Here is a 26,193-nt window from a genome sequence, read left to right as displayed (position 1 = left end):
ATTCAATGAAAACTAAACAATGATCTAATAATGAATCAAACAATGAATCATTTGAGTTAATTAATTTATTAATACATTTAGTGGATGTTTGAATCCAGAGTGATTGACAAAGTCCCAGATGAGAGTAAATGACATGAAGTGTAGTCAACCAACAACATGCTCACAGCAGTAGGAGAGCAGAGAGAGTCATCACATATGCATCAAGTAGAAAGGTTTATATACAAGAAACAATCATGATACTGTGATCATTACATGCTCAAATATACACTGTTCCTCACTCTGTTGTGTCAAATATCAAACGTCACATAGACATAAAATACATGAGTATGTATCTACATGAGACACACACGTATGACACTGATATTTACATGATCACATATCATCATCATCATCATCATCAGTATGTATGATACATATTCATAAATCGATGGAGTGGAGGTTTGTGCAGTGCTATCTAATCTAATCTCAGCTCCCTGTGGTGATGACTGAATCAAAGCAAAGGGGACTAGTAGTGAACAACTAGCGTCACAATTCTGAAACTCACTTTTCAGCAGTATTGTGTCATTGTAGCTTCCCGTCTACCTGTCTGTGTTCAGGTGTAATTATTCCCATGAAGACAAACACAGACAGCAAAGAGGAGAAATGAACTCCATTGGTCCCTGGCTCGCTGGGACCAACACATTCTCACTGTGTGGGGGTTGGGTTGTGTATCTGATGGGGTGTGTGTTAACTGCTGTCTATTGTTTTCCTTAAGTAGCCGACCAACAACTAATCTGCATGCTAGGCCATTGGTTCTCAAAGTGGGGTCCGGGTACCCCCATGGGTCCTTAGAGGGGTTCCAGGGGGTCCTCAGCAAAATGTGTTAATAGACCGTCACAATCATTTGAACCACTTAATCTGTGTTTTAACTTGACTATTCAAAAATAGCAGATCTACAAGCTCACAGCGCGTCACTTCCTGCCACGCTGCGAGCTTGTACATCTGCAATTTTTTACGTCGGCACTGAAACGTTTGGGAACCCTTGGTCTACACCACTGGTCAGGGGACCCCAGGGGTCCTTGGAGGGGTTCCAGGGGGTCCACAGCTAAATGATTGAATCAGTTTAACCACTTAATCAATTAAGACCGGGAACACATCTGTGTACTTTTAAGATTTCTTTGGTTATTCAAAAATAGCAGATCTACAAGCTCATAGCGCGGCACTCGGTGCCGCGCTATGAGCTATTTTTAGAATAACTCTTGCAAATCTTTGAATATATATATATGTTTTAAAGTGAACTCCGATCTGTGCTTCTGGGGGGTCCCTGGAATAGCATATTTTTAGATGGGGCTCCGCGGCCAAATACATATCATTTTGGGGGTCTTTGACATGGAAAAGTTGGAGCACCACTGACTGCAAAATACTGTTAGGATTTAGAAAACATTTTTAGATATGTATTTGGCCGCGGACCCCCATCTCAAAATATTGGGTTCCAGGGACCCCCAGAAGCAAAGATTTGAGTTACAAATGTTCGCTTTAAAAATATATATATATTCAAAGATTTGCACACATTTTCAAGATGTTTCAAAAATAGCAGATGTACAAGCTCATAGCACTCGGTGCCGCGCTATGAGCTTGTACATCTGCTATTTTTGAACAGTGGTGGTAAAAGTACTAAATTGTTTTACTTAAGTAAAAGTATCAATACTGCAATGTAGAAATACTCTGTTACAAGTAAAAGTACCAGTATTCAAAATGTACTTGAGTAAGTACAACAAGTAAAAATACTCATTATGCAGAATGTCCCATTTAAAATATTCAAATGTAAACCTAAAAGTAACTAGTAACTAAAGTTTTCAAATAATTGTAGTTGAGTAAAAGCACAATATTTCCCACTGAGATGTAGTGGAGTAGAAGTAAAAGTACTGAAAATTGGAAATACTCCAGTTAACAAAAAATACCTCAAAACTGTACTTAAGTACAGTACTTGAGTAAATGTACTTAGTTACTTTACACCACTGTTTTTGAATAGCCAAATACATTTTAAAATGACACAGATGAGTTCCCCGATTGAATGGGTTAAACCATCTTTTATATTTTCCATTCGGAAAAGGTAAAATATTTAAATTTGTAATCATCATGATTACGTCACACTGAGTCACTCATGCCCAAATATGGAGACAATGATGTCAGACTTAGAAAGTCTCAACATGGTAACAGTAACAGTGGTAACCATGACAACCTGGACTCACTCAAACATGTTGAGTAACCATGGTGACCTAGTATCATCCTCAAATAGAGACTCTATCTCTGCTCACACAGAAACACAGAGGAGTCAGAGTCCCGGCACCTGAATCCAGCATAGAGAGGTTCAGGGAATGCGGTCTGTAAGGTGTACAGGTGTGTATGTGTGTCAGTGGACAGCCTGTAGAAAAACAGAGTCCCAGCAGAACAGTCTAAATACACTGCTACTCTGTGGGAGCCAGAGGGACAAACAGGGAGGACAGTCTCCTTCTTATTGTGTCTGACAGAGTATCTGTTATCAGCACAGTGCAGACTCCAGGACTTGTCATTGTATCCAAGCCTACTGTCTTCATCACCAAGACCTTCCCTGCTGATCCCTCTGAAAGTCACTGCTATATCAACATCTCCACTCCACTCTACCTCCCAATAACAGCATCCAGTCAGACCCTCTGTACACAGAACCTGATCCCAAAAACCAAACCTGTCATCATGAGGAGGATACGACTGAACCTGTCCCTTTGTCACCTTTCTGTTGTTCTCAGACAGAGAGAGGTCTTCGTATGCTGTGTTTGTGTCCAGTGTGAGATGATGGTAATCTGATGAGAAAAAAACACAATAAACATTAAAACATCATTCACTGAAACACACGCACACGCACACACACACACACACACACACACACACACACACACACACACACACACACACACAGCTTCCACCTAAATAGTATTTCAGTATTCACCACTTAAAGCCGTATACTTCACTAACCCCGGGGTCTATACTTTCTCCTCCTTTTATCCATTTACACACCAAATCCTTTTGCTGGAAAAGGCGGATATACAAGGAGAAAGTACCAATTTTTAAGCTTCATTTTTATAGTGTTCCAGTTCCAATTTTGCCTGCTCATTTCTTAGTGTCATCACTTCCAATTTCACTTGTTTAATCTATATCCTGATTGAATTCTCTATCCTGATTGGATAAAATTGGAAATGAAACTGAAACTGAAAAGAAAAATAAATTTCTGTTTTATAAAGAGCTGGAGAGACAAGGAGACTCCTTTTACTGAACAAACACTCTATAGCAATGAGTACTATCAGAATATAGAGCTATTTAACACTTATTTTAACAAAAGAAAATCACTTACCCTACCTTTAAGTAAAAACATGTAGTATTTTTCCCACCACTACAGCACAAACACCAAAAGCCACACTCACAGTGTTGAATGATGGACAGCCAGAAGATAAAGGAAAAGCCTCGCTCTGCTTTATTTTGGCATGCAATTTAACGCATGCCATGAACGCACCGGAAATAACTAATTAATAATAAATACATAAAAAGGTGTCGGGCTTCAGGCCGGGCTGGAGCTGTACAATTGTGGCACCTATAGACGAATCCACAGACGCGCAGCCTAGGGCATTCACCAAAAAGTCGACTTCGACTTGAGTCGACTTAATTAACACAAGTCGACTCCCACCTGGTGAAGTCGAAAGTTTTTTTTTTTTTTTTCATGTGTGTGTGGGCGGTGGGTGCGGAGTGCAAACCCGGTCTCTGATTGGTTTACCCTGATAGTGTATCCTACATTTAACCAATAATCACTTCATGTTTAAAATCAAGGGGCGGTACTTAGCGCGGTGGAGGGAAAATGAACAGAAGCCGACAACAACAATGCAGACATGGCGGATTCAGAGGATTCAGCTACGCAGAAAAACAAACACAGTCACAGATCATCTGTGTGGAAGTACTTCACTCTAGATGATGAAGAACGTACAGTGACCTGTACACTATGCAAGAAGTGCTACAAGTACAACAAGAATACGAGCGTTATGCTCGGCCATCTGAAAACGCATCCAGTTAACCTGAATAATGACGGGAGTGGTGGGAGTGCGAGTGGTCCAGTGCAGAAGGTCATGAGCAACTACACAAAAAAGCATCTAACAGATCAGAAAAAACAGCACATCACGGGTTTGCTCGTTAATTTCATCGTCAAAGACGTGCGACCTTTGGCTGTAGTGCAAGGGGAAGGCTTCAAAGCAATACTGAAATATTTTGAACCGGACTACACAGTCCCGAGCCACACAACACTGTGGAATAATATCAACCGGCAGTGTGACGCCCTAAAAAAGAGCATCAAGGAGGATATGAAAGGCAGGAGCGTGTCGCTAACAACTGACTTATGGACATCCCCAACCATGGAGCCTTACATCACAATTACTGCTCATTATATTACAGACGGGTGGAACATGAAAGCCAGAGTCCTGACTACCTCTCTCATGACGGAGCGACACACAGCTGTCAACATCTCAGCTCGCCTGGATGCAACAATAAAAGAGTGGGGCATACAGGCGTTTTGTACGGTGCACGATAATGCCTCAAACATGAACCTGGCCTTGGAAATGTGCGAGATGTCCCCACAAGACCTAGGATGCACCGGGCACACTCTTCAGTTGGCAATAAAAGCTGGATTAGTCCTACCTGAAATCACCAAGACCGTCAATGCAGCCAGACGCATTGTAAGTCATTTTCGCCACTCATGCGTGGCAAGTGGTGCTCTGAAGAAAAAACAGTCTGACCTGAACGTGACCAAAAAAAATAAACTCCAAAATGACTGTGCGGTTCGGTGGAATTCCACTTTCATGATGCTGGAGCGCTTGCACGAGCAAAGAATCCCTGTGCAGGCTGTTCTGGCAGATGAAACAGTCACAAAGCCAAGTGTTCTGAAGACCCTCACCATGCGAGCGTCACATTGGGAGCTCATAGAGCAACTTATTCCTGTGTTAGGTCCCCTGGCAAAGGCTACCAAAGTGATGTGTGGCGAGTTGCACGTTGGCCTGTCTTTCATCTATCCCGTGATTTTAAACGTCATCAACACCACCCTCGGTGTCCAGGAGTCGGACTTGGGTGTGATCCGCTCCTTCAAAACCACTGTGAAAAAACAGCTGCAAACGCGCTTCAAACTAGAGTCTGAAGGCCTGGCAGAGTCAATTCCCATCATCGCCTGTCTGCTAGACCCCCGCTTCAAACATCTGCTGTTCCTCCCATCCAGCACGAGAGATGATGCCCACGACCACCTGCACAAGCTGCTGCGAGAGGAGACAGACCCACCCCAGCCTCCCCAGGCGCCTGCCACAGCTGCCACAGGTAACGTTAGGCCTACAGTCCAGTCTATTAATCATTTTGTCAAGTGAAATTACTTATTTTGTCACAATAGCCTACGTCACTAGATACAGCTGCTTTCGTAGCTATCCAGGTTATTGTTAATTTATTATACAAAAAAATCATTAGTTTTCATTTTTATATTTATTTCGTAAAACTATAATTACCTTGGTGGCTATTGAAATGTAGGTCTGATCTTTTATACAATTTGGCTGTAATTATTACCTAATTATTCTTGCGTATATGTGGTTGTTTGTGAAGAAACTGATCAGCGTTATTAATTGCCGTTGCAGCTGAAAATGATGACGGCGAAGATGATGATGACGATGATGACATCCAAGCTGAGGACGTTGGTGCTGCGCCGGGCCCGGTGATGAAGAAATCCAGACTGGAAAGTGACTTTGAGGAACTTTTTGGACCACACTATGAAAGCGGGAAGAAAGAGGGTCGCTCCACTCCAGCCGAGGAGCTGCGGGATTATTTCGCAACACCTCACATTCCCACCATGGAGAACCCACTTAAATGGTGGGCCCGGAACCAGGGCCAGTTCCCTAGATTAGCCAAACTGGCTCATCGATACTTGGCTGTGCCAGCTACCAGCACCCCCAGCGAGAGAGTGTTCTCTCTGGCCGGGAATACCATCACCCGACAGCGGGCAAGCCTTCATCCTGAACATGTTGATACCCTCATCTTCCTCCATGAAAACCAGGAGCGCAAGGCCAAGACTGTGAAAGAGGATGACAGCGACGAAGAATAGGATTACTGGTGCTATTGACAGTGGACTTTAATACCATTGGAATATTATTTAACGTTTTATTGGGATTACTTGATTCTCGTTTTATTTCTAAAGGATATCTGGGTGAGTTTTGAATTATATTATTTATTTGTATAAGTTGAAGTTGTCTTCTGAGAGTTGACCATGGGCAGCGCATTTTGAAAAAGCTTTAATGTTTGGTTTGGCTACATTTCGTTTATTATTTTATTATAACTCAAGCTGACTTGTTTTGGGGTGTGCAATTAAACCCTTCAATTTGGTTTATGAATGTCTGAAAGATGCGCTAACTGGTGTTATTGTAAAGCCAAGCTGACGTTTATTTTGGGGTTTTAAACCTTTTCGATTACATTTCACAATGGAAAGTATCTCTAACTGGCTTATTCTTATTCTATTCATTAGCCTATTGTATAGGCAAGCTGTTGTTTTTGGGTGTGAATTTTCGGATTCTGATTATTATTATTTCAGTCAGTGTACTGTGTTTTGATTCTGAGCTGTTAATGGTAAAAAAAAAAAGAGAGAAAAGAAATACAATGAAAACGCACATGATTGTATGTTGTGAAAGTGAAGACACAGATATCTTTTTCAATACAAGTAAAGTTGCTCAATTTGGACAGCAGTGTGTCAGTGTGGTTTCTCCTTATATGGCGCTGGTTTCCTTTTTGCTTGATATTGTTTGACGAAACGATCACTAGTACACATGAAAGAAGACCCTTCACATCTAGAGAATTTTAAATTTTAATAATCGGTTCAGAATTGAATGAGTACGGCTATAGTTAAATGTGAACCTCTTTCTGCTATAAATATGCATGGACCATTCTGCGCGCCCCTCGGCTGCGACGTACATTTTTTTTGTACCGAATGAACCGAATTAAAGTATGAAACCCGACATAAAAAGGGGGGGGGAAACGGACCGAACCCGCCCAGAACCGCGAAAAAAACGGACCGAACCCGCCCAGAACCGCAAAAAAAATCGCACGCGCGCGTGCATGTGTCCCGTGTCAACTCGACTTCAACTTTACTGTGAGTTGAGTCGAATTGGAAAGATCTGAGGTCGTTAATGCCCGCAGCCTGTAGTTTGATATTTGAATATGGGGTATTTGTAAGGGGTGAGATTCAAAATATGTTGTTCCAGGGACCCCCCCCCCCCGCGCTGCCTGTAGCTGCCAGTAGGCGGCCATTGCTGCAGTGTCGCGTCCGCGTAGCGTTGACACCGCAGCAATGGATGCGCGCAGGGCAGCGCTCCGTGGATTTGTGTATAGGGCCAGGGGCCGGGCTGGGCTGAATTCCATGGGCCAGGGTCGGGCTAGGGCCCACATTTTTGGCCTGTGCAGGGCTCTAACACTCCCACACACCCACACGCACACGCACTCACACACACACACACACACACACACACACACACACACACACACACACACACACACACACACACACACACACACACAGATTTTTATCATCCAGACAGAACAGAATAACAGAGTAGTCATGGTGTGTTCTTCAGACACAACGTTTGTTGGTTTATTTATTAAATCAATCTATCTATCTATGTATATATGTATCTATCTATCTATCTATCTATCTATCTATCTATCTATCTATCTATTGTTCTATCGTTCTATCCTTCTATCCATCGTATCTGTCTGTCTGTCATTTGAGCCCTGTCACAACAAGACAGACAAGGGACACATGACCAACATTACAACTCCATATATGGATATGATGACTCATAGTGACATCACCGGGATGACACAATCCACCATAGCCAAAAGACAAGGAGATCTCATAGTTAGATCCAGATCCAACGGCGGTGTAAAGTAACTAAGTACATTTACTCAAGTACTGTACTTGATTTTGAGGTATTTTGACTTTACTGGAGTATTTCCAATGTTCAGTACTTCTATTACTCCACTACAGTACATTTCAGATGCAAATATTATACTTTTACTCCACTACAATTATTTGAACATTTTAGTTACTAGTTACTGTGTAGATTTTGATTATTATTACAAAACATACATTACCCACTTCAGCCCTATATACATTTCGGACATTTGAAAATAGCAGAAAATAGTATAAACTTGTAACTAACCCTAACCCTTGCATAATGAGAACTTTTTTTTTTTTTTTTGATACCAATACTTTTGTACTTTTACTCGAGTACATTTTTAAATCCGGTAACGGGGAGCTGGTAGATAAAAAAAAAACAATGTTGCACATTAAGGACTAGGCCAAGGGGGACAAAGAAACCCACCTGAATTCATAGAAGCTCTCCTGATCAGTTTATACAGATCAGCATCCAGGAAGAGGCCAACGTATAAACCATATAATGTCAAATGTGTGATATTTTGATACAGACAAACAGACAGACAGACAGACAGACAGACAGACAGACAGACAGACAGACAGACAGACAGACATATACTCACATCTTGTAAGCAGTTGAGGATTCTGCCAGTCTTCTCCTCCATGAATCACTCTGTATGAAGTAAAACAACAATGCATCAATGTCACTGTGGAACACATTAATGTCTCCAGTACCTGACATTACAGTGTTTCTCTATTATCTTGACCAGGCAGCTGGTCAGGCCAAAGTCTGGTTAAAGTCACGTGCCGCCCAGCTTGGAGGAGAGGTTTTAGACACATTTAGTGTTTTTAAATGTTATAGTATAATTTATTCTTTTGCCATGACACCAGTTTGCAAGCCTTGGGCATACCATGCAAAATTCACCTTCACATTTTAAATTGAAATGGTGCCTGTTAAAACACGGTAAAGGCTGAAAGTCCACACCAATGCACCATGGTCTTAAACATCGCAAGACCCTTCACCAGAAAAAAAATATTACGGATTTTGTGGACCGGACATATCAGCCGCATATTTGTGAAAAGTATGCGGAAAATAGCAGATTAGCACAATGCTTTCACTTTCAAACATGTTTGGGGTCATTCTAACCTCTACTCGGCTTGTGTGAGCACCCCAGACAGTTTTTAAGTTGCTTGATTCAGTATTTAGATGTTTGATTTTCATTTTATCAGACACAAACCGATTGTAATTTCAAACTCGATTTCATGTAACTTTTATTTATTTATTTTGAAAATCCAATTCAATGAAAAATGTCAAATGAAAAAAAAATGAAAAAACATGGCCCCCTCACATATTAGAAGGATTTTTTTCAAAAAGTGAGCTTCTAGGCTCCCTAGTCCTCATCTTTGAAGCAGCTTCTTGAAGCAACTTCTATTCCATTACTAGCCTTCAGACTTACAATCGCTGTGTTCTTGTGAAGCAGTTAGTTTGTGCTTATTTATTAATTCATTAATTAACAACCTTTATATCACCCAGTGTGCGATCACTCTGGCCCGCCTCTCGAGGTCTGTCACCGGGTACAGAGAGAGGACTAAAATATGCGGTGGTCTGAAGGGCTTTCCATTCTCTTCTACCCCCAGAGAACGGTGGTGGAGCGGGTGGAGGGAGAGGCAAGTCCACCCGACTTGACTTTTTCTTTTGACTAAATAATCAGTTGTATAGAGAATAATGTTGCTCCAGTAAAGTGAAGCATCAAACCATGAAATAAACAATACGTCTACCGGCTCCGGCTGTGGAAGTGAGCGGGGAGACCAGAGTCGACAGACCAGGAAATAATGCAACATGATTTTTTTCATAGGTCATGAAGTAACTAAATATAGACGTATTTCTTCAGCTGCTATTTTACATTTTAGAATTCTAAATGCACTCCTGTTCAAATGGCCTGTTTTGTCATGGCCCAAACAGGCACACCAGCTGAGACTTGAGTGACAGGTGGCACTCATAACCTTGGACACGCCCAATTATTGATAAGAAGCTGCTTCTACTGTACTTCTAGCTTTGTTTTAGTTTTAGCTTCATTTGGTGTGTACAAGTCTTAAACACCATGAATTTTAACTTTTTCTTCTTTTTTGTGTGTTTTTGGTCTCCCCTACCTCTCTTCTATCCCCAAAAATACCCCAGTTTGAACACTCTGCAGGCTTTCACAGCAAATCTGGGGTTTTCCGTAAATTGGTCTAGAAACAGGCCAAACTGATTTGGTCCCTGACGTGACGTCACGTCAGGGTACAATACCTCCCATTTTTCAGTTCCAACCAACCAAAAAAAAACAAACATTTTTTTTAAAAAACTTTTTCCACACAGAACCAGGAGATAACATGCATACAAACTGGCTCAATAGCGCCCCGTGCCAAACAGGACAATGTGGTATTGCAGGTGAAAGTGCTTTATAAGCCAGAAGTTAGTTGGAATGAGTATATCTGAGGCTTGATTTACAGTAGGCTCAAACCTTTTAAAAAATGTTTGAGGGACATAAATAATATGATATTAAACATATATATATTTTTAAATTCATGGTGTAGTCCCTTTAACATGGTTAAAATGGAGTTTGAAGTTACAATGGGTTTGTATAGGAAGGGGGCATGCCTGATGAATATCAAATATCAAAATACTGAATCAAGCAACTTAAAAACTGTCTGGGTTGCACACAAAAGCCTGAGTAGTTGTTAAAATGACCCCAAACATTATGTGAAACATAAGTGAAATATCCCTTTAAATAGCTCTATATTCTGATGGCAATCATTTCTATAGATTGTTTGTTCAGTCGGGTGGTTCAGTAACAGGGTCTTCCCGTATTTTCAGCTCTTTAGTGTAGAGAAAGTACATTTTCAGGTTGGGATAACAATTTCAACATTTAACATTTAAGCTGATAAATTGCTACTCTCTCCTGATTGGATGAAATTGTCAACTCACAACAATAATAATAATAATAATAATAATTGTAATAATAATAATAATAATAATAATAATAATAATAATAATAATAATAATAATTATTATTATTATTATTATAATAATCTTTATTTATATAGCACATTTCAAAACAGAGTTACAAAGTGCTTCACATAAACATTAATACACACAATTAAAAATGAGGAAATGAGAATAACAGATAAAATAATAAAGTTAACATGATTTGGTGGGAAAATCTGTTTATTAAAGAGATGAAGATATGAGGAGACCCCTGTTACTGAACAAACATTAAAACATGTCCTTCAATTGCCCAGTCCAAATTTGCATCTATTCACTGCTTTGCATACAGTGTGAACACACCATAAGGGAAACACTGCATTATCCAGAATGAACACAGTCCACATCTACTCACTTGAGATTCTCCACTGCAGCAGACAGCAGCGTCAGTCCAGAAGCAGGCAACACATTGAGACGGAGGTCCAGTTCTCTCAAATGGGAGGGATTCGATTTTAGAGCTGAGGCCAGAACTTCACAGCTTCTCTCTGACAACCTGCAGTTAGTCAGTCTAAATGAAGAATAAAACACCAGATGTTCAATTGTTTGCAATAAAATACATAGTCCTTGCATAGAGAGCCTGCTTACAAACATCTATTAAAGGACCTGGTTTTGGAGTAGGGACCTAAGAGATAGAAAGCACAGGCAGGCAGGAGTAACCTGAACTAAATAATCTTTACATAATCTTTGCTGGTTGCCAAAGACAACCTCTGTCATTGTACGTTTCTGCAAAACATAGATATGTTGAATACATTATGTATGCAAATAACATGGCATATCAATATTTTAATAGAACACATGAAAGTCTAATGTATGCTATGTAGCCTAAATATTGTATACAATTCATTTTCATATTATTCAACATTTAATCTCAATAATTGATCAATAATCCACCCTTGTTTTTATTTAATTTTACCAAGAGGACACTCTACTGTTTAATGATATCTTTGCAGTCATATTCTTCTGGAATGTGTTCAACTATATTACTCCAACTACCAGCATGCTTTGCACAGCACCATTCCAAAAAGCTCCTCCTGGAGTTGTTTCACTTTTCTCCTCCTCCTTGTTGGAATTACCCCCCCCCCCCCCACCCCTCTCTGTGTCTCTGTGCTCTAATCTCTCTACCTGCAGAGATGCTACATGCATCTTATTTGATAGTCCAATAATGTTACTGAACTAATCATGTTGTCAAAATGTGTTGTAATGGATTGGATTACAAAGTATCAAGTCAAAACTTGTCATGGACTGAACGCAACATGACATGTTTTGGAAGGGAGCTGGCTCCGTCTACTTGCTGTGTTGTTGTTGTTGTTGTTATTGTTGATGGATTGCTGTGGACGGTGATGTGATGACTAGAAGTAGACTACAAGGAGACATGATACAACCCTCGCCAATAAAATAAGTTATACAGAGGTAATAAACTGCTGTTCTGTACTGATTCAATGATGTATTCTAGCACAGTAATTAATATAACTATTATAATTGTGAAATACCTGACATTATCCGTGATGTCAACTGCTGCTTATACATGCATAAAGTATTCTATACTGTACACTAAGTACAGCAAATGTGGTGTGATTTTCTGTAGGCCTGCTGTGCTGAGTAATGCATCAGCAATGTATTGCTATAAAAAAAAATCTATCCAGTGTCATTATTTATTTCTGCACATAACAAGGAGAAATGCAAGATGCAAACCATGTCATTGTATTAGTACATTCAGCTGAATGAAGCCTAGAGCTTTTTACTATATGCCATTGTGATTTACTAACAATCATAATAATAATACTACATTTTATTTATAACACACTTTACATTCTCACAAATCTCAGAGTGCTAAAATAACACCAACACCATACATTTCATTAGCAAGTGATTGTCTAATAAATCACATTGTTTCACTATAAATGTCCTGCAGGAACATTGGAATCTCAGTGTATAAATATGTTCCATGTACATGTTTGAGTCTCAGAGTTGCAGATAACCCACACACAGTTTTGGCCAAAACTTGAATATAACATGAATATTTTTGGTGTAACTGAGACATATTGCACAGGAATGCTACGCACACCAAATTCCTTGTAGTGGTGCCGGCCCACGGCAGAAAGATCCAAAAGATAGTCTTACAGAGACAATAAGGTGGCCGCACACACGTGTAGAGAAGAAGGCAGTTAGCTGCCGAAACATTGGTTTCAATTGCTAATTCTAATTCTAATAAAAAATGTGCACTTTTGCTACCAGTGTGTGGACACCTTATTGTCTTTTGAAGACTATCTTGAAGACATATGCCTTAATTTGTGTGTGAGTTTTTTTGTTTAGCTCTGCTGTCAATTAATTGCGCTAGTTATTATTACAGGTAGTATAATACTGTCTATTAAATGCCTTTTTATTGACCGCTCTCACCCACTGGTGGTGGAGTAGGTTGCAGTGATGCAGGTGGACAGTGGTATGGTGGCCTGGATTACAGACTATCTCTAAGGTAGATAAGACCACAGTATGTGAGAATGCAGGGATGCCGGTCTGATAGTGTGTTAGTGGGCCAACACGGGTGCTCCCCAAGGCACTGTGCTGTCACCTTAATGCTCTGTATGCTTATTCATAATAAATTTTCTTGTATTTGTCTTCCCTTGGTTTTAACCTGTACCCCCCCCCCCTTTTTTTTTTGTTGTAATGTGTCTTTAACTAACCTTACTGTATGCCTGTATGAGCTATGGGGTATTTGAAGTTCCCATTTGGGAATTAATAAAGTATCTATCTATCTATCTATCTATCTATCTATCTATCTATCTATCTATCCTGTTCACCATCTACACCACTGACTTCAGTTACAAGACCTGTCACCGCCAGAAGTTCTCGGATGGCAGCCGTCAGCTGAATCACAGGTGACAACACTAGGGAGATGAACTGGCTCTGGCTTAATGCCAGCAAGACCACGGTGATGGCTGTGGATTACCACAGGAGCAAAAGGGTCCCTCAGGTTCCTAGGGTCATATTTTGAGATGGGGGGTCGGCGGACAAATACATATCATTTTGGGGGTCCTCGACATGAAAACGTTTTGTTCCAGGGACCTCCCCAGAAGCAAATATTTGACTTAAAAATGTTGTTTCATAAAAATATATGTATTCAAAGATTTGCACACATTTTCCACGATTTTTCAAAAAAAGTGCAGATCTACAAGCTCGTAGCGCGGCACCGAGTGCCGCTCTACGAGCTTGTAGATGGTGTGTGTAACAGGATGCTGCAGTTCTATCAGTCTTATCAGTCAAGCTTGCTATACATTCTCCATAATCTCCAAAGATAAAATGTTAATCCAATGTTAATTTGGTGTATCAATGATGATGCGAAACAGCATTGGCCACGCCAAGAGAGACAATTTCTATCTAGCTAATCCAGAAATTAAAATAATGCTTTTTAATAGCAAGAACATAAGAGAGAAGAGAGAAGTGCGAGACATATGGAAAGTTGTCTCTGCATTCCGCAGTGTGCATCAAGTTTTAAAATACATGTTTGGAACATGTTTACATTATTTAAATACAAGCACAAAGGTGTCATTGACTCTATATATTTTGCAGTTCAACAGTGCCATGGCTTTTGTATTCCATCTCCCATAGAGCAGGGAGGTTAAATCCCATAGCCCCGCGAGTGCCGTGACTTTTTAGATCCAAGTCCAAGAAGACTGTGGGACTCTTTTTGCAACATTATTTAAACAATCAGGTTTGGGCTGTTTACAGTATGTACATAATGCATGCGACAAGGGCAAGATTGTTCCAATTGTTCAAGTCCGGTTTGACTTAACATTGACAAGACACTGCTGATTTGTGTTGAGCCTTTAGTGGGAGTTAATCATTCTAACCAGGCTTTCTCAGAGATTCCTGAGTGAAAGAAAGAAGGACTAAGCCAATCCCGCAGTAGCAGAGTGGCGAGGGTGTACAGTGGTGTCGAGGGAAGGGAGGACCTCACTTCCCACGACAGTGAGAGAGTAGCTATAAAGCATTGCAGCACATCCGGGACAGAGGCACAGCATGAGGACAGGAGGAGAACAGTCCATCAGAAGAGGGGCATGGCAGAGTCTGAGGACATGGCAGTGAGTAACGGGCTGAATCCATTGAGCTCTAAGATGTAAAGGCAGTGGAAGAGTGGAGAAGCTCTTTGATAAAAAGTGCTATATAAATCCACCATTTACCGTTATTGTACTTCACCATGCTATCAAACTCATTCAAGTCTTCAAATAAAGTTAATTTACAGTATTGATATAATCTCATAATAAATGACAAAACAAAACAAAAGAACACTGTTAAATTAATCTGACCTGAGAATTTCCAGTCTACAATGTGGACTCTTCAGTCCAGCAGAGAGGACGTTCAGTACTGAAATGTGTAGGTCGGGGTCACTCAGGTGCAGTTCTCTTAGATGGGAAGGATTAGAGCTGAGAGCTGACGCCAGAACTTCACCATCTGTTTTTCTGAGTTTACAGCCAACAATTCTGTAATTAACGATTAAATGTAAAATTAGAAATGATCAAAGCAGATTAGGCAGAGTTCATTGACAAGGAAGTTAACGAAGAGATATTTTATCTAGTTACAGTATCTTGACATTAAATAAGAACAATAACTTTTTTAATTTTTAAAAAATTCATCAAATAGCTAATCAGGACACGAGCATAGTAAAGAGGACTTGAGTTCTCTTGTTCTGTGTGGCACAATATGTGTGTCCCCTGTTGGTGTGCATGTATGTCATTGTGTATTGAGAGTCTTAATTATATATCAGTCCAGAATGGATATGTAGTTGAATATTATGTATTTTGTGATTCTGTACAGACATCCATAACACTTCTTCAAACTACCTCAGTCATACTTGCTGGATATATTTTCCACCTGCACATTTACTTGCCATTTACGTGTTGCAATACTTTGTATATTGGATTATTCTGTTCTTTCTCCTCTATGCTCTCTTTCCCTATTCCTCTATTATAACTATTAGTGTAACTGTGTTGTAAGCTTGCATACAAATTAAAACCTGAATTTGTGTGATGTGACAATAAAGTTTATTCTGATTCTGATTCCACTTGATACTGTATGTAATATAGTTGGTTTTAGTTGACTAGATATTTGAATCAAATTGATGTTGGTTACCACCATGTATGTTGATCCAATTAGACAACTTTAGTCCAATAACCTGAAATTATCAGCTTTAGACGATAATTAATCTGTTACTGTTTAGGTATTGAATTGTTACACATAGCTACTAGCTGCTGTGGATGTGGACAGGTGTGCACCATGAAAGTCAACACTGGTAGAGTTGTCAGTTGTGTCTGCGTACTCTTGGTACCATGGTGTGTTTTGCATCAATACATGATTATTATGGAATCAAGCAACAGCCCATGCTTATTTTACAATTCATTTCTTACACTCACAATTTTTATTTTTTCGAAGAAATTCAAAATTTGTGTTTTACCCTGCTTTATTGGGGACTCGCTTTTATTTGCCCCTCTATTTGAGACCTGGGCAGAATATAAGGCCCGGTTATTATTGTATCTTTTATGTTGACCATCATTTCGAGTTAGATGTGATGGCTGAGTTACTCTGTTCTAGTATGTCTGTATTCACATGACTACTATCTCTCAAGCACCACTGCCTCAAACATGTAGTGTTGTTGTTAATGGGAATAAACACAGAAGCACCCCAGAGGAAGTGGACTAAGAAAGGGGAGGCGCCAAACCAACTTCTTGGGTCTACACACAAAAGGAGGTGGTGTCCCAGTCAGATGCAAAAACAGGATGGTTTCCCAGATTGCATTACTAGTACTAACCGAGCCTTTTTGCAGTTCCTCACAGCTGGAATCAGTCTTGATCGCCCCGTCTCTGATGTGTTGTATTTGCCCATGTCCAACTCATCAAGAACCTCCTCTGACATCTGTAGCATCAAGGCCAGAGCTGAACACTGCGTCTCAGTCAGTTCTGTCTTTGATCTGTCCCCGGACTTCAGGTACTGTTGGATCTCCTGATGTACTGAGTGGTCGTTCATCTCCATCAAACAGTGGAAGACGTTGATGTATCTGTCAGGAGAGGCCGTCACATTGTTTATCTTCTTCAGATTGGTGATGGCTTTCTGGATGCTCTCTGGATCGTTCTTTGTCTGACCCAGAAGGCCTCCTAACAAACTCTGATTGGATTCCAGTGAGAGACCATGAAGGAAGCGGACAAAGAGGTCCAGGTGTCCATTTTTACTTTTCAGGGCTTTTTTCATGGTTCTATCCAGGAAGTAATCCAGGGAACTGACAATCTTAGAAGTGACGCATTTTCCGACAAATGTCATGAGTACCTCTACATTCTTCTCTGTGAAACAGTGGTACAGGTAGACTGCAGCCAGAAACTCTTGGATGCTCAGATGAACAAAGCTGTAGACCGTTTTCTGGAACAGCACACTCTCTCTTTTGAAGATCTCTGTGCACACTCCTGAGTACAGTGAGGCTTCTTTCACATCAAGACCACACTCTTCGAGGTCTTCTTGGTAGAAAAGTATGCTTCCTTTCTTCAGATGTTCAAAGGCCAGCCTGCCCAGTTTCAAGAGAACCAACCAGTCAGGCTCCATGAGCTGCTGTTGATTTTCCTCATTAGCGGCATCATACTTCTGTTTCTTCCTCTTTGTCTGAACCAACAGGAAGTGGCAACACATCTCAGTCAGGGTCTTGGGCAGCTGTCCTGTCATATCTGTCGTCAACATGTCCAGCAGAACGGTAGCAGTGATCCAACAGAAGAGTGGGATGTGACACATAATGTGGAGGCTCCTTGAAGTCTTCATGTGTGAGATGATTCTGCTTGACAGCTTCTCATCACTGAATCTCTTCTTGAAGTACTTCTCCTTCTGGGGGTCTGTGAACCCTCGTACTTCTGTAACCATGTCAACACATGCAGGAGGGATCTGATTGGCTGCAGCAGGTCTGGTAGTTATCCAGAGCAGAGCTGAGGGGAGGAGCTTTCCCTTGATGAGGTTTGTCAACAACACGTCCACTGAGGATGTCACTGTGACATCAGAAACAATTTCCTTTTTGTGAAATTTCAGTGGAATTCTGCTTTCATCCAGACCATCAAAGATGAACGCAACTTTCCAGACAGCGAGCTGCTCTGCTGTGACCTTCTTCAATGTTGCGTGGAAATCATGGATCAGTGTGAGAAGACTGTACTGCTTATCTCTGACCAAGTTCAGCTCCCGGAATGAAAAGGTAACCACAAGATTTACATCTTGATTTTCCAAACCCTTTGCCCAGTCCAGAGTGAACTTACGAACACAGAAGGTTTTTCCAATGCCAGCGATGCCCTTGGTCAGAACTCTTCTGGCGGGTGTTCTGCCAGGTCGGGGTTTAAAGATGTCACAGCAGCTGATTGGTGTGTCATGGAGGTCCTTCATCTTGGATACGGTCTCAAGCTGCCTCACTTCATGTTGGGTATTAACCCCTTTACTCTCTCCCTCTGTGATGTAGAGATCTGTGTAGATTTTGATGAGGGAGGTTCCAGTCTCTTCATTGATGCCGTCTCTCACACAATCCAGACTGTTCAAACTGACTTTATAATCGTTTAATTCCTCCTGATGACTGACATCTGCTATGAGAAGAGAATGAATATAGTTGAATCATTCACAATTATTTATAACTTTACATCTGTACAGCACACACACAACTAGAAATGGAAAAAAACGGCTAAAATGGACTAATTCCATACAGAAAATATGAGGGACTCTCCCTGGCAGCGGAAGCTGTGGCAGAACTGCAGGCGGAGGAGCCGGCAGCTGCCACTCTGCCGCTGCCGCCCCGCCGCTGCCGCCCCTACTCTCCGCCACCGGCGGAGCAAACTGGTCTGATTTGCCGTTGATCAATATTGATTAATTTAATATTAATAACGTCTTTTTTTAAGAATTTATTTACTGTATATTATTCAGATTCAGTAGGACTATCTAAAATGAAGGACCGGTCCGTCAGTCAAACTAGTCCCCCCAAGGCCTGTGAAGAAGAGTCCTACGAGGTGTCTCTCCCTCACCATGTTCTAATCCTTGTAATATAATAAAAACTATAGTATTAATAGCTAATCTAATTTGTCAGGTTTTAATCGTCTTCAAAAAAAATTGTGGTAAATTAAATAAAAAAATACATTTAAAAAAAGTAAACCCTAACCTCAGTAAAATATTCTTCCTCATGAGTGCATGTTAATGAGGGCATGTAACACCCACGTAGCGTGCTTGATAATGTTGACTGGACAAATCAGAATCTCTAATGGGTGTCTCTAATTGTATTTGAACTGTTATTGACTGTTATTGTAAAAAAACAACAAAGTAAAATCGAACTAATCGACTGATAATGTTAATAAAAACGAACTAAATTACTAATTATTTTATTACAATGATTAGTAGGCTACATGGTGAGGGATAGAACCTCGTAGGACTTTTTCTTCACAGGGCCCTGGGGGGACTATAGTTTGATTGACGGACCGGTCCCTCATTTTAAATAGTCCTACTGATTCCGCACTGCCGCTCCACCGCCGGCAACTAAACTAGCAAACCCACTTAATTTTTTGTTTTAAACTAAACTGAAATTGAAAATTAAAACGGACACAATTCACTAAGCTCAAGCACCCTAATCACCAAGAATACATTTAAGTCAATGAAGTGTCATATTTTAGGGGAATCATTTTCTGTAATGGTGGCTTCTAATTACCATAGTTAGGAGAATGCTTACCACTAATTACATTTAAAATGCCTTAATCGCATTGTCTGACCCTCAAAACATAGAAACCTTAACCTTAGAAAAGTTATTGAATAAAAAGTTACAATTTGGCAGCTATTTTGTTATGCAAATAGGATGGTCAAAACCTTAAAATGTTGCTTCGGAACCATGTTTTTCATATTCAGCACCTTTAAATTATTTTAAATTGCCTAGTTCCCCACTTTTACCCCAAACTATCTCTAACATCTCAGACGCCCCACTGGTCTATTCCAAGGGTTCCCAAACTTTTCAGGCCGTGACCCCCAAAATAATCATATTTGAACTGGGGACCCCCCACCCTGACAAGCACTTCGAATTGTTTTGAATTGTAGGCATTACATTTAGTTTGACTCGGTTCCAAAGATCAATATTGTGAAAATAGCTGATCTACAAGCTCACAACGCCTCGCACGGTGAGGCTTGTAGAGAGCTTGTAAATTGGCTATTTTTTACAATGGTTGCCTCTTTCATACGTGATATTTGATAATTTGACCAATCTGGTATTAAAAAGGTCTTAAAAATCATAAAATTGTCACTTTAGAAATGTGCAGATATCCTGTATACATGTACGGGGACCCAGTGGGTCCCCGTTTGGGAACCACTGGTCTATTCTACCTCATGATAGATGATAATCTGTAGAGTAACTGATTTTACTTGAGTACATAACGTTGTTTGCAAATATTCAGGTCATGCCTATTTGCAAGCCTCAGTCATTATAACATAATTCTACGTAGTAAAATATCTGCAAGATGGCCATAGGAATGGCCTCTGAAAATGCATGTATTCTAATACATATAAAGTTGCCATATTCTGAAAAATCAGCAGGTCAGCAAAGAAGGTCAGCAGTTGGGAATTTGTTATTAAGGAATTGAATGACCCAAAACCACCTTTAGAAAATATTCATACCCAAAGTATACCCAACTCGGTCCTTTTGGACTTTTATTGGCCACTAATTGGTTAATTATGCTAATGCTAATTGCTCAACACTCAACTCTTGGCAACAAAGTTGAATTTCATACACTAGGCCTATAGGTTCAATAGTTAAAGTTTATATAAAAACAAATATCTGGGCCCAAGACATTTCCACTAGTCGATGTTAATACAGAGATATGGTCATACATTCCCCCCTATCCAATATAAAAATTGCTCAATGATGACAACTAGTCAGCAGGTTGTTTCATGAATGTGTATTGACAATATTTGAACACATTTCCCACCCCACCTCACCTCATGGGCTGCCGGCCTAATTCTATAAGAAAAAGAGCTAAACTAATATCATTGGCTCATTTGTTTAGTTTGTATTTATCTTCGCTATTTGGACATGATAAATCAACTTGAATATGTAGTCTAAAAATATCTTCTGCCATTTAAGCCATTAACACTAAGTCAGTGTATTAACATGAAACATGAAGTACTGCCAATTTTGACCAGTCTTACTTTGTCCACTGCTGGTTTGACTGGATGTCTTCAGTCCAGGTGTGGCTCTGGACCTCTTTCCACTCTGGGGACCACAGTGTCCACAGGTTGTAGACACTGGATCTGTCAGAACCTCCTCACACACTGAGCACCTGGACGCCTGCCCAGTCACAACACTACTGCTCCTCTTCCTCTCTCTGTGGAGATAGACAATGCATTATTATACAAGTCTTATATGACTTATGATATGTGACATAAATGATATACATAACCCCTTAAAATGTATTGTTTTCCCAATACTCCAAAGGCAGCGTTGCATTCAACTGTATGTGACGCAGCCCTCTGAGGGACTGAGAGGAGCTGAGATCAGCCAATCTGGACACGTTTCAATCGAATCATTTGTAATGTTAACGCTGGTGAACAAGGCCATTCTACACATTCACAACAGGTGGCAATGTGATGTGTTGTGAGATTTTAGGTCTGCTATGTGTGACCAAACATGTGTGGTAAACAAAATTACCCCCCAAAAAGTTAACCCCTATTATGTTTTATTTTATTTATTATTGCCATTGCATTTATTTTACAAAGATATTCATTGCATTTGCATTGGTAGTGTGGTTTCATTGTGCTCTTTCACATCCAGCCCACTAGAGGGCGCTTACGGATTATGCTACGTTTTCAGCTGAAATTCCTCAGAATAAAGCAGTGAAACGATCAACATAAACAGAGCCTGTCATGTCTGTTTATACCTTATACAGGTTAATAAAACGGAATATAATGATCAGAATAAGAATTATATAAATGTTAAGAATCTAATGTTGTAAAGGGTTGGACTAAGTTAATGTAGGCCTACTGTCTCAAGAAAATGCGTTTTGAAGAATGTTAAAGAGAGTGCAAAACTGGTTTCAGGTGGACAACGTGTCCCATACTGATACTCAGGCATGCAAACAGACCAGGGGTGAAAAAGGTGACAAGACCAAACAAGCCCAACACTGTTTTAGGGGGTGGGAACACCACAGTGTTAAGCTATAGACCCCTTAACAGACAACGTCACACTGATAAGAACCAGTATGCTCGCGCAGGCCGGCACCAAATGAAACCCATTCTGTCATGTCTCGCTAGGACGCTTCTCACTAGCCAACACACAACTGAAACCAGCGCACCCTGAAACAATATGTTGGGAATTGATTGCATGAAACAATCACCTGTGCGTCCAGTCTCAATGTTTCACCTGTTTCCTAGGCTGTGTGTTTTCCAATGAAATCCAATGAAACTGGTCAAATGACCAATGATATCCAATGAAATCGACAGGAAGTGGAAAACACACAGCCTAGGAAACAGGTGAATACTCTTTGGATATGAACTCATTGACTCATACATGTAAATAGAAAATGTTGTTTCCCTGTACTGTCTTCACTGTGAATATGTGTTTGTCAATCCATGTCACTATAAAGCCAGACATCCATGCTGACATATTTTTTATAAGGAAAATAGCTAATAATAGACCAGATAAATTATTATAGATTAAACACTTTATTATAGATGTTTTTTATTTTTTCTGGACATGGTAATTTAAAATGTAAAAAGTAAACTTACACTGTTCTTCCCTGCCATATCATTATTAAGAATGCATTAGAACAAATGTTCCCAAACATTTCAGGCCGCGACCCCTCAAAATAATCACCACCCAAGCACTTGGAATTGTAGCCATTACATTTAGTTTGACTCGGTTCCACAGATAAATACTCTGCAAGGCGTTGTGAGCTTGTAGATCGGCCATACTAATGCATGCAATGTTTTTTTACGAAACTAGGCAGTATGGTAGAGGGTCATGAAAAACTAGAGAGATCCACAACCATTGGCCAAAGGGTGGCGCAATAGCACTTGAAACGTTTAACAGGTATAACACTTGAGCCGTTTGACCTACAGCCATGAAACTTCATCACACATATGCGTCTCCTCATGAGGAATAACTTTGCCACTTTGATATATTATTATTATTATTAGACTCGACTTCTTTGTTTTCTTTCCTTCTTTTTTTGATATTGTTGCTGTCGGGTGGAAAATGTGTCAAAAACGGTACATTTTCTAAATTTAAATACAAAAAATAGAATATGTACAATCTCAAAATATGTCGCAATGCGGCACGTTTTGACCATGTAAATCTGCTGTTTTTGCTATTTTTGTGTGACATTGTAGAATGATGAAGTAGGTGTAGGTCATTAATTTATAAAAGAAAAAAATATATATGGAGATAAGATTCCGTCTGACAGCAACGATATGCAACTTAGCATAAGATACAGTACATAAATACATTTGTGTATATTGTATAGGAGGATTCACAAACTTTGTGTGTGGAGGTCCAGGTTCATTACTGAAGTTAGGAGGGTGTGGCATAGACCAGTCACTCTTCATAGACACACAGCTGGGTGTTGGAGACTCTGGTCTTCTGGAATCATTCAGAAATATATATTTTTGCACTTATGTGAATGAAAAAGTGTGATTGATGAAGATGATTCAATGTTACATCCCATAATACAAGTATAAGAGTTATTTATTTTTTACTTATGTATTAATATTCTAGAAATTGTTGTACAGATATACGTGCACACAAGCAGCAATACTGTAGTGTAACTTCACCACTGACTTCATTCACAAACTGCACACATAGTAACTTGCAATTGATAACAAAATATTAAATATTATTAGACTTGTTTTGTTTTTTCATATTGTTGCTATTGGGTGGAAACCTCACAGGTTAATTTTCAGAATTAAAATGTAAAAATAGCAGATCTACAAGCTCAAAATGCGATATGGTGTGTCTTCAGCTTGTAGATCTGCATTTTTTGCGACTTTTGTGTCACACCGTAGAATGACGAAGTAGGGGATTAATTTACAAAAGCAAAAAAAAAAGCAAAAGGTTAAATATGTATATAAGAGGTCTCTGCCCGACAGCAACGATATGTACTTAGCGTGAGATATATATATTTTTATATATTATGTATATAGGAGGATTCACATACTTTGTGTGTGGAGGTCCAGGTTCATTACTGAAGTTAGGAGGGTGTGGCATAGACCAGTCACTCTTCATAGACACACAGCTGGGTGTTGGAGACTCTGGTCTGTGGTAAAGACTTCTGCAATCATGACAAATATTTCTATAATTATCATGTTTATGAAAAAGTCACCTTGATCAAGATAATTTAATGTTACATCCCATTATACAAGTATTAAGACATTATATTATATACAAGAAATGTATTTTGATTATGTTTTTCCCTTGAGCGTGGGGGTCACCTTTCAACAGCAGCAACAAGGTAAATAGGGTCCACTCATAATTCCCATTATTCCGACCATTAGGTTAGTGTGAGGTTAGGGTTAGGTACAGGGTTAGTTATAATGGGGCCAGGCGGACCAACGGGATGTCGGAATAATGAGATGTCAAAATAATGACATGGCACCAGGTAAATAGTCCACAGTTTGTTGCATAGATAGGACATGTACACAAGCAGCAACAGGTTGTTATTATGAATTGTTATCTCATACATACGGTATCAGCTTCACCACTGAACACCACATTGTGATTTGTACGACTTCATTCACAAACTGCACACATAGTAAGTTACAATCTACAGGGAAGTCACGTTGTTATTAGAATATGTGTTGTTGTTTAATAATTTGAACATGTAACTTAGCAGGAGATCACTTTGTTGTGTCACAGTGTTATGTAATATATTGTACAGGAGGATTCGCATACTTTGTGATACATTGTGATTTGTACAACTATATTAACAAATTGCACACATAGTAAGTTACAATCTAGAGGAAAGTCACGTTGTTATTAGAATGTGTGTTGTTGTTTAACCCATTAAGACCTGAGGCCGTGAAGTACGTCATGTAGCATGAGATCAGTGTTGTGTAATCGCACATCCTCATGAAAGAGTATGCCAAAAGAAAAAAATTATCAGCACGTCACAGTGAAAACCAGGGGGGGACATATTGGACCACTGCTACACATCTATAAAAAACACTCACAAATCACTACTGCGACCAGCTTTTGGCACATCAAATCATTTATCAGTGTTTCTAATGCCTGGCTATCGGCAGAAGATCAAACAGACGCTACCAATGATTATAAAACTATTCAGCGCTGGTCTGACCTAATCTAACAGGACTGTTTTGATTCAATGGACTGGCCAGTCTTTATTGAGGCAGCTGAGGGAAACATTTATGAATATGCTGACGATGTATCACCAAATGATAAACCGTGGTTAAATAGAACTGACGTCTCTCTGTTTGATGCCATTAAACAGAGAGACACAAACTATGCACTCTGTAAAGCATCGAAAACTTCCAAAACGGCAATATGGAGTGGAGGTTGAATCCTAGTTCATTGCGAGTAGCAGGAGTCTATGGAATGGTCTTAGAACAAATTATAGAACTATTATTGTCTCCGCCAGGCCGAAAGGCATGGCGAGAGAGTATGTTTTCGCCCCTGTCCGTCCGTCCGTGTGTCCGTCCGTGTGTCCGTCCGTGTGTCCGTGTGTCCTGTCTGTGTGTTAGCACCAAATCTCCGGCACCGTTGGCCCGGTCGCTCCGAAACTGTGCACACACACTCCCTGGATGCCAATTCAGAACCTCTGCCTCAAATTTTTCACATGGGTCCGTTATAGCGCCACCTGGAGGCCGATTTGTTCAAAACCCATTTTTTTTACATTACTCCTACAGATTTTATCCAAACGTCATGCAAATCGGTACACAGTATCTCTATAGTCATGTGATCAACACGGATCTGTCCCATTCCCCATATTCCATCCTCATTGGCTAAGGTTGCCTTCCAAAATTTGCAGGATTGGTCCGTTTTGAACAAAATGCCTCAAATCATGAACGCAGCTTGTGATTTCCGTGAAATTTCACAAACACATTCCCACTAGGCCGAGGAAGAAATGCCACCTGCCATTTTTCACATCAGCCTCATGGTGGCGCTATAAAAGGCTGATTTGTGTTTTTAACTATAACTGCACCGATCTGCGTGAAACTTTTCACGCAC

The 26,193-nt window shown here is 40.0% G+C and overlaps 1 protein-coding gene across 4 annotated transcripts in view; it reads right to left on the bottom strand.

Moving 5' to 3' along the window:
- Positions 1 to 11: 11 nt before the first annotated feature.
- The window catches only part of LOC308077466 (protein NLRC3-like), a 48,987-nt gene continuing 22,805 nt past the window's right edge, over positions 12 to 26,193 (bottom strand). For 2 of the 4 annotated variants that reach the window (XM_080418154.1, XM_080418155.1), the window contains exons 3-10: positions 24,167 to 24,280; positions 23,491 to 23,592; positions 21,165 to 21,340; positions 16,783 to 18,574; positions 15,284 to 15,457; positions 11,335 to 11,487; positions 8,578 to 8,627; positions 12 to 2,819 (exon numbers count right to left, since the gene is read on the bottom strand). In XM_080418154.1, coding sequence (XP_080274280.1) covers positions 2,284 to 2,819; positions 8,578 to 8,627; positions 11,335 to 11,487; positions 15,284 to 15,457; positions 16,783 to 18,574; positions 21,165 to 21,340; positions 23,491 to 23,592; positions 24,167 to 24,280 — 3,097 coding nt within the window. In that variant the 3' untranslated portion in view covers positions 12 to 2,283. The remainder of the gene's footprint in view (positions 2,820 to 8,577; positions 8,628 to 11,334; positions 11,488 to 15,283; positions 15,458 to 16,782; positions 18,575 to 21,164; positions 21,341 to 23,490; positions 23,593 to 24,166; positions 24,281 to 26,193) is intronic. The other 2 variants (XM_080418156.1, XM_080418157.1) reach the window with 2 other exon arrangements.

This window comes from Gymnoscopelus braueri (genome assembly GCF_963280865.1).
Source record: "Gymnoscopelus braueri genome assembly, chromosome: 21".
Lineage (NCBI taxonomy): Eukaryota > Metazoa > Chordata > Actinopteri > Myctophiformes > Myctophidae > Gymnoscopelus > Gymnoscopelus braueri.
The sequence above is the reverse complement of the archived record's forward strand: the minus strand, read 5'-3'. Positions and strand labels throughout refer to the sequence as shown.